At 44.8% G+C, this 9,802-nt stretch overlaps 1 protein-coding gene across 2 annotated transcripts in view; it reads left to right on the plus strand.

Moving 5' to 3' along the window:
• The window catches only part of KNL1 (kinetochore scaffold 1), a 68,413-nt gene extending 58,903 nt beyond the window's left edge, over nucleotides 1–9,510 (plus strand). For both annotated transcript variants that reach the window (XM_024232777.2, XM_054531395.1), the window contains exons 22-26: nucleotides 2,133–2,201; nucleotides 4,247–4,356; nucleotides 4,561–4,679; nucleotides 6,536–6,658; nucleotides 9,277–9,510. In XM_024232777.2, the coding sequence (XP_024088545.2) occupies nucleotides 2,133–2,201; nucleotides 4,247–4,356; nucleotides 4,561–4,679; nucleotides 6,536–6,658; nucleotides 9,277–9,391 (536 nt within the window). In that variant the 3' untranslated portion in view covers nucleotides 9,392–9,510. The remainder of the gene's footprint in view (nucleotides 1–2,132; nucleotides 2,202–4,246; nucleotides 4,357–4,560; nucleotides 4,680–6,535; nucleotides 6,659–9,276) is intronic.
• The last annotated feature ends 292 nt before the right edge of the window (nucleotides 9,511–9,802 follow it).

A 9,802-nucleotide genomic window follows, 5' to 3' on the forward strand; every position in this document is an offset into this window, starting at 1 on the left:
CCCTAACAAGTTAATTGGAAGTTCTGTGTGTATATTTGGGTTTATCATCTAAAAGGATAAAACCACTATATAGGGTGGAAATCACTATATGGTAACTGAACAGAGGCCCAGCTGTTTTGTTGGAGTTCACTAATTGTCAGTGTCTTTTAGGTATTTTCTCTTTAACCAATCAGCGTCAACATGGCCAACCATGGGCAAACATGGCCGTATTGGAACTTAGGATCTTCACAATCTCTGGGCCTCTAAACCTGATTCTCCTTGAAAGTTTCTTTTCTCAATGAATAGCGTTACCTTCTGTCCAGGTCCAAAATTAAAACTTAGGAATCACTCTATACCTCTTTCTCCCTTGCTGTACATATTCAAATCATCAGTAAGACATGCTTTTTGTTTTTATTTATTTATTTTTATTTTTATTTATTTATTTTTTTTGAGACAGTCTCACTCTGCCACCCAGGCTGAAGTGCAGTAGTGCAATCTCTGCTCACTGCAACCTCTGCCTCCTGGGTTCAAGTGATTCTCCTGCCTCAGCCTTCCAAGCAGCTGGGATTATAGGCATGCGCCACCCCGGCTAATTTTTTTATATTTTGTGGGGATGGGGTTTCAACATGTATGTTGTCCAGGCTGGTCTCAACTCCTGACCTCAAGCGATTTGCCCACCTTGGCCTCCCAAAGTGCTGGATTACAGGCATGAGCCACAGCGCCCAACCTACTGGTTTTAATTTCTTAATATTCATCCACTGTTTTTCATCTGTTCTGTCAATAATCATCTCTAACCTAGATGACTACAGTAACATTCCAGCTGGACTTTATGGATCTTCTCCTTCTCCTCCCTGAAGCTATAGTGATTACTGAAAATCTGACTATGCACCTATTACTCTTAGGCTAATGATCAAAGTATTTGATCTAGCCTATGAAGCATTGCCTGAATTGAATTTTTCTCCTTTTCCTATCTCATACTACCTTCCTACCTCTGCACATTGGCCACAGTGGACTTCTTTTATTTCCTTAAATGATCATGGTGTTTCCTGCTCAGCCATATTCATCCTATCTCAACACCTTCATGCTGATGTTTCTTATGCCCAAACGCTGTTTTCCCCCGCTTCACTAATGAACTCCTACTAATAATTGTAAGAGCTCAGCTCTCAGTGATCAGTTTCTCACCCTTCTGTTGTATGTTCTTGCTTTCTGTGGTTTTCCTTAATAGTGCTTATCGTAGTTTGTAGTTCTTGCAGTGTTTATTAGTGCAGTTATCTGTGCGTCTCCCTGAGTTGTAAGCTTCTTGAGGGCACAGGTTGAGTATGCTGTTTTTCTCATGGTATCCACAGTGCCTAACACATAGAAAATATGTAACAAAGCATTCAATAAAGAGAAAATAATCAATTCAGGAGACAGAGATAACTCTAGAGTTTGGAGGAGCGAGCAGCTATCTCAGCTACCTAAAATGTATTATAGCAATGCTAAAAGCATAACTCATTTTTACTGTATTTATACAATGATAGGAGTTGTGGGGAGATGATAGCCATTTTCCTTATATGATTGCTGAAAATAAAATTATCTTTGCACAGAAGTTAGGGGTTAAAAGAGGAGGCCTTAACAATTATAGCTGTGTACTACCTTTTAAATGTCCTTCAAAGACATACCAATCAATGTAGTTGAACAGTCTCAGGGGAGCCTTTACTAGATACAGAGAATAATGATTCAAGGATAACCCTTCAACTTCCTGTGGAAAAAACTCTGCTACACAGAAGGAGTAGGATTCTAAAGTACTGAGTTTTATGTGACTTCAAATCAGGTAGTTTAAAAAAAAACAAGGCCAGGCACGGTGGCTGATGCCTGTAATCCCAGCACTTTGGGAGGCCGAGGTAGGCGGATCACGAGGTCAGGAGATCGAGACCATCCTGGCTAACATGGTGAAACCCCGTGTCTACTAAAAATACAAAAAATTAGCCAGGTGTGGTGGCGGGCGCCTGTAGTCCCAGCTACTCAGGAGGCTGAGGCAGGAGAATCGCTTGAACCTGGGAGGCTGAGCTTGCAGTGGGCCAAGACGGCGCCATTGCACTCTAGCCTGGGAGACAAAGTGAGACTCTCTGTCTAAAAAATTTTTTTAAAATCATTATTCTGGTTTTTTCTAGTTGGTCTCCCTTTCCTGGACAAGCGTTATAGGAAGATTGTTGATGTCAATTTTCAATCTCTGTTAGACGGTAAGTTGAAAACATTTAAGTCTCTAAAAATTTGTTGGGGCTGGGCACTATGGCTCATGCCTTTAATCCCAGCACTTTGGGAGGCTGAGGCGGGTGGATCACCAGGGGTCAGGAGTTTGAGACCAGCCTGACTAACATGGTGAAACCCCGTCTCTGCTAAAAATACAAAAACTAGCCAGGTGTGGTGGCGCCCTCCTGTAGCCCTAGCTACTCAGGAGGCTGAGGCAGGAGAATCACTTGAACCTGGGAGGTGGAGGTTGTGTTGAGCCAAGATTATGCCACTGCACTCCAGTCTGGTGACAGAGTGAGACCTTGTCTCAAAAATAAAAAATAAGGCTGGGCACGGTGGCTCACGCCTGTAATCCCAGCACTTTGGGAGGCCGAGGAAGGCAGATTACGAGGTCAGGAGATTGAGACTATCCTGGTTAACACAGTGAAACCCTGTCTCTACTAAAAAATACAAAAAAATTAGCCAGGCGTAGTGGCGGGCACCTGTGGTCCCAGCTACTCGGGAGGCTGAGGCAGGAGAATGGCGTGAACCTGGGAGGCGGAGTTGGCAGTGAGCCGAGATCGCACCACTGCACTCCAGCCTGGGCGACAGAGCGAGACTCTATCTCAAAAAAAAAAAAAAAAAAAAAAAAAGGCCAGGAGCAGTGGCTCACGCCTGTAATCCCAGCACTTTGGTAGGCCGAGGTGGGTTGATCACAAGGTCAGGAGATTGAGACCATCTTGGCTAACACAGTGAAACCCCGTCTCTACTAAAAATAAAAAAACAATTAGCCAGGCGTGGTGGCTGGCGTCTGTAGTCCCAGCTACTTGGGAGGCTGAGGCAGGAGAATGGCGTGAACCTGGGAGGTGGAGCTTGCAGTGAGCCGAGATCGCGCCACTGCATTCCAGCCTGGGCAACAGAGCGAGACTCCGTCTCAAAAAAAAAAAAAATTATTACGGAGTCTTGAGCAATGATTAATAGTAGCTATTTTCATAATTTAAAAATTACAATTATGAGCACTTAGTCTGTATCAGGCATGTGTATTACTTAAATTAACACTATGAAGTCCATGCGATTTGTTCCCCATTTTACAAATTAGGAAACTACAGATCAAAAAACTTAAGTGTTGTGTCTAGGATCACTTAGGTATTAAAGAAAGCCAGGATTGCTGGGTGCCGTGGCTCACACCTGTAATCCCAGCACTTTGGGAGACCAAGGCGGGCGGATCACTGGAGGTCAGGAGTTCAAGACCAGCCTGGCCAACATAGTGAAACCCTGTCTCTACTAAAATACGAAGAAATTAGCCGGGCATTGTGGTGTGTGCCTGTAGTCCCAGCTACTTGGGAGGCTGAGGCAGGAGAATGGCCTGAATCCGGGAGGTGGAGGTTGCAGTGAGCTGAGATCATGCCGCTGCACTCCATCCTGGGCAATAGAGTCACACTCCGTCTCAAAAGAAGAAATGAAATCCAGGATTTAAACTCAGGTCTGTGTTACATGTAAACCCACACTCTCACTCAAGTACTGTTTCTATATGTGATAAAGTCTTGAGTTTTTGTAGAAATGTCTTATCTTCACCATACATGTTATAATCATGTTTGAAAATAAAAATGGAGAGAATACATCTGGGCATGGTGGCTCATGCCTGTAATCCCAGCACTTTGGGAGGCCAAGACGGGTGGATTACCTGACATCAGGAGTTCAAGACCAGTCTGTCCAAAATGGTGAAGCCCCGTCTCTACTAAAAATACAAAAATTAGCCGAGTATGGTGGCAGACGCCTGTAATCCCAGCTACTCAGGAGGCTGAGGCAGGAGAATTGCTTGAACCGGGAAGGCAGAGGTTGCAGTGAGCCAAGATCACGCCATGGCACTCCAGCCTGGGTGACAGAGGGAGACAGGAGACTCCAGAAAAAAAATAAAAAGAAAAAATGGAGAGAATACTTATGTACCTGGTAGTTTGAGAATATTTCTAGCTTATATAATATAGTATTTTTTGCTTATATAAAATATATGAATCATAAGTAATAACCTGCTTTTGCTTTTTTTTTCCTTTCCCAGAGGATCAAGCTCCTCCTTCCTCCCTTTTAGTTCATAAGCTTATTTTCCAGTACGTTGAAGAAAAGGAATCCTGGAAGAAGACATGTACAACCCAGCATCAGTTACCCAAGGTTAAAGCCTGATTGAAGTATTTAAAGGAAAATTTGTGATATCTTTCCAAAAAAAGCAGAACTGAAACTTTACATAAATAATAGTGGATCCTGAAATGATAAATGTATTCAATTGTTTAACTTTTTTGAGTTCTTTATAAGTGAGCCACTAAGCACTGAAATGTTTTCATAATTTCATTGGATTTTTTTTCCCACTTTTTCTAGATGCTTGAAGAATTCTCACTGGTAGTGCACCATTGCAGACTCCTTGGAGAGGAGATTGAGTATTTAAAGAGATGGGGACCAAATTATAACCTAATGAACATAGATATTAATAATAATGAGTAAGTGTATTAGTTCCCAAGGACTGCCATGACAGAGTGCTACAAATTGGGTACCTTAACAGGTTCTGGAGGCTGGAGGTCTAAGATTAAGGTGTAAGCGGGTGTTGTTCTTTCTGAGGGCTGTTAGAATCTGTCCATGCCTTCTCCCAGTGTCTGGTGGTTTGCTGGCAATCTTTGGCATTCCTTGGCTTGTAAATGCATAACCTTGATCTCTCCCTTCATGTTCACGTGGTGTCTTTCATTCTGCATGTCTGCATCCACATTTCCCCTTTTTATAAGGACACTAGTCATAGTGGATTAGGGGCCCACCTTACTCTAGTAGGACTTCATCTTAACATATTACTTGTGTAGTGACCAGATTTCCAAATAAGGTCACTTTCTGAGGTATTGGGGGTTTGGAATTCAACATATGAATTTTGGGAAATACAGTTCAACCCAACAGTAAGTACTTGGTTAGCAATTTATTAAATGAATATATATATACAGTAAGTACTTGGTCAACTTGGTCAACAACTTGGGCGCAGTGGCTCACTCCTGTAATCCCAGCACTTTGGGAGGCCGAGGTGGGCGAATCACAAGGTCAGGACTTTGAGACCAGCCTGGCCAATATGGTGAAACCCCGTCTCTACTAAAAATACAAAAATTAGCCAGGCATGGTGGTGGGCGCCTGTAGTCCCAGCTACTCAGGAGGCTGAGGTAGGAGAATCACTTGAACCCAGGAGGCAGAGGTTGCAGTGAGCTGAGATTTCACCACTGCACTCCAGCCTGGGCACAAAGAGACTCCATATCCTCACGCCTGTAATCCCAGCACTTTGGGAGGCCGAGGCGTGTAGATCACGAGGTCAGGAGTTCAAGACCAGCCTGGGCAAGATGGTGAAACTCCGTCTCTACTAAAAATACAAAAAATTAGCCGGGCGCGGTGGCAGGCACCTGTAATCCCAGCTGCTTGGGAGGCTGAGGCAGGAGAATCGCTTGAACTTGGAGGGTGGAGGTTGCAGTGAGCCGAGATCACGCCACTGCACTCAGCCTGGGTGACAGAGTGAGACTCCATCTCAAAAAAAAAAAAAAAAAAGAGTTTCCGTCTCAAAAAAAAAAAAGAAAGAAAAGAAATAATATATACCTAAGTTGGACATGCCAGTGTGAAAAGAAAATGAAATTGGGCTGGGACGGTGGCTCACGTTAAGCCTGTAATCCCAACACTTTGGGAAGTGAGGCAGGTGGATCACTTGAGGTCAGGAGTTCAAGATCAATGTGGCCAACAAGGTGAAACCCCATCTCTACTGAAAATACAAAAATTAGCTGGGCGTGGTGGTGCACACCTGTAGTCCCAGCTAATCAGGAGGCTGAGGCAGGAGATTTGCTTGAACCTGGGAGGCGGAGGTTGCAGTGAGCCGAGATCACGCCACTGCACTCCAGCCTGGGCGACAGAGCGAGACTCCATCTCAAAAAAAAAGAAAAACAAAAAGAAAATAAATAATGTATGCCTAACTTGGATATGCCAGCGTAAAAATAAAATTAAATTGTGCTGGGACAGTGGCTCACGCCTGTAATCCCAACACTTTGGGTGGTGAGGCAGGCGGATCACCTGAGGTCAGGAGTTTGAGGCCACATTGGTGAAAGCCTGTCTCTACTAAAAATACAAAACTTAGCTGGATGTGGTGGCAGGCGCCTGTAATCCCAGCTACTTGGGAGAATCAATAGAACTTGGGAGGTGGAGGTTGCAGTGAGCCAAAATTGTATACTGCACTCCAGCCTGGGCAACAGAGCAAGACTCCATCTCAAAAAAAAAAAAAAAGAAATTGTGTTTCATGCTATTATTGTGTTGCATTTTTAATTGTGGATCTTGTCTTTTACAGATTGAGACTTTTATTCTCTAGCTCTGCAGCATTTGCAAAGTTTGAAATAACTTTGTTTCTCTCAGCCTATTATCCATCTGTACCATTACCTTCCACCATTCAGAATCATGTTGGGAACACTAGGTGAGTAAAGGGCCAACAGGGTAAGACTCTGGACTTTTTTTTTTTTTTTTTTTTGAGATGGAGTCTGGCTCTGTTGCCCAGGCTAGAGTGTAGTGGCGCAATCTCGGCTCACTGCAACCTCCGCCTCCCGGGTTCATGCCATTCTCCTGCCTCAGCCTCCTGAGTAGCTGGGACTACAGGCGCCCACCACTGCACTCGGCTAATTTGTTGTATTTTTAGTAGACACGGGGTTTCACCGTGGTCTCGATCTCCTGACCTCGTGATCCGCCCACCTCGGCCTCCCAAAGTGCTGGGATTACAGGCTTGAGCCACCGCGCCTGGCAAGGACTACTTTTTAGTGTTCATTTTATTTGAGAGATTCCTCAAAGTGGTCAGCAAATCAGTGGACCATAGTGAGAGCTAAATGTGAGTTCTCTTGAGATCATTTTGAAGAATTTGTGTGTGTGTGTGTGTGTGTTTGAGATGGAGTCTCGCTGTGTCACCAGGCTGGAGTGCAGTGGCACGATCTCGGCTCACTGCAACCTCTGCCTCCTGGGTTCAAGTGATTCTCCTGCGTCAGCCTCCCGAGTAACTGGGACTTAAAGGCACGCGCTACCACACCTAGCTAATTTTTGCATTTTTAGTAGAGATGGGGTTTCACCATGTTGGCCTGTGGTCTCGATCTCTTGACCTCGTGATCTGCCCACCTCAGCCTTCCAAAGTGCTGGGATTACAGGCGAAGAATTTCTTCTTAAAGTCATTGACCTTTATTGCTATCTCCAGTGGATGCTGGAGACCACTGGTCTATTCTTTTGTACCTGCTTCACTTTTTGAATACTCCAACCTAAAACATGAATCAAGAAGGAAAAAACTCACCATTAGCTTAGTACAGATGATATGTAAACAATTTTTATGGCCTTAAAAACAGAGTTGGCTGGGCACAGTTGCTCACACCTGTAATCCCAGGACTTTGGGAGGCTGAGGCAGGTGGATCACGAGGTCAGGAGTTCAAGACCAGCCTGGCCAAGATGGTGAAACCCCGCCTCTACTAAAAATACAAAAAATTAGCCAGGCGTGGCGGTGGACACCTGTAATCCCAGCTACTGGGGAGGCTGAGGCAGAGAATTGCTTGAACCCAGGAGGTGGAGGTTGCAGTGAACCGAGATCGCATCACTGCACTCCAGCTTGGGAGACAAAGCGAAACTCCATCTCAAAAAAAAAAAAAAAAAAAAAGGTTAGGGCCGGATACGATGGCGCACGCCTGTAAGCCCAGCACTTTGGGAGGCTGAGATGGGCGGATCACTTGAGCTCAGGAGTACGAGAACGGCCTGGCCAACATGGCGAATCCCCACCTCTACTAAACATACATAAATTAGCTGGGTGTGGTGGTGAGTAGTCCCAGCTAATCTTGAGGCTGAGGTGGGAGGATTGCTTGAGCCTGGGAGGTAGAGATTGTGGTGAGCCAGGATCATGCCACTGGCCTCCAGTCTGGGTGACAGAACCAGGCTGTCTCAAAACAAAACAGAGTCTGTGGAACCAGCCCTAAAAATGTTTCATTCCTCCTAGACTATGATGTATTTTGTGACTTTTTAGATGCACTGCTGACAGATTGGAAGATAACAGTTAAAAATGTGCTCACCTAGGCTGGGCATGGTGGCTCATGCCTGTAATCCCAGCACTTTGGGAGGCCAAGGTGGGCAGATCGCTTGAGGCCAGGAGTTTGAGACCAGCCTGGCCAACATTACAAAACCCTTTGTTTTTGGCTGGGCGTGGTGGCTCACGCCTGTAATCCCAGCACTTTTGGAGGCCGAGATGGGCGGATCATGAGATCAGGAGTTCAAGACCATCCTGGCCAACATGGTGAAACCCCGTCTCTACTAAAAATACAAAAAATAGCCAGGCATGGTGGCAGGCGCCTGTAATCCCAGCTACTTGGGAGGCTGAGGTAGGAGAATTGCTTGCACCCAGGAGAAAGAGGTTGCCATGAGCCTAGATTGTGCCACTAACTGCACTCCAACCTGGGTAACAGAGCAAGACTCGGGGGCGGGGGGGGGGGGAAATTTGCTCACCTTATATTTGTCAGCAAACACCAAGACTAAGATTTTTTATGACCAACAAAAGTAGCTAGGTTAAGATACTTCACAATTACATATAGAATTGGTTCTTAGGCCCTGTTTTGGAATCCCATTTCAAACTGGACATCTGGTTATTTCCAGAAATGCTCATTTGTGTTTCCTAGGAAACTGAGAGACCAAGAACATAAATTCCACTGAATTAGAGACAAGTGTAAGATTTTTTTAAAAATTGATTAACCTGGCTGGGTGCGGTGGCTCACGCCTGTAGTCCCAGCACTTTGGGAGGCCAAGGTGGGTGGATCACAAGGCCAGGAGATCGAGACCATCCTGACTAACACGGTGAAACCCCATCTCTACTAAAAATACAAAAATTAGCCGGGCGTAGTGGCAGGTGCCTGTAGTCCCAGCTTCTCGGGAGGCTGAGGCAGGAGAATGGCGTGAACCCGGGAGGTGGATCTTGCAGTGAGCGGATTGCGCCACTGCACTCCAGCCTGGGCGACAGAGCGAGACTCCGTCGCAAAAAAAAAAAAAAAAAAAAAATTGATTAACCTTTGTTCTTTCCAGCCAAGATGATATTGCTACCATTCTATCTAAAGTGCCACTGGAGAACAACTACCTGAAGAATGTAGTCAAGCAAATTTACCAAGATCTGTTTCAGGACCGCCATTTCTACCACTAGACCCTTGGACCACCATTGGAACAACCAAGCAGAATGTACTTGATATTATTTCAGGGTCCCATTGCTGTTCAGCCTTTGTTTTTAGGTCATTACAAGCCGAGTAAAATTCCTTCTGATGATGTTATAGTTAATCTGTATTTTTTTAGATCTCTGCAGAATGATGGTGATGAAGTCTGGATGGTAGGCCTCATAGCCTACTGTCAACTTACTCATCTTTGTACCAAAGGTTTAAGTAATAGGACACTTAGGAAAAATGTCTCCTAACTAAACTAGTGCTTTCTGCTTTAGTACAAGCCCTAAGGATTAACTTTTAAGTATAAGAAGTGTTACCACTGACAAAAACATTAGCCATTTTCCCATAACTAGATAGAGCTATGATTTTTAGGTTGCCTGGCTTCTGCCTAGCAGATA

This window comes from Pongo abelii, chromosome 16 (assembly GCF_028885655.2).
Source record: "Pongo abelii isolate AG06213 chromosome 16, NHGRI_mPonAbe1-v2.0_pri, whole genome shotgun sequence".
In the NCBI taxonomy this organism is placed as follows: domain Eukaryota; kingdom Metazoa; phylum Chordata; class Mammalia; order Primates; family Hominidae; genus Pongo; species Pongo abelii.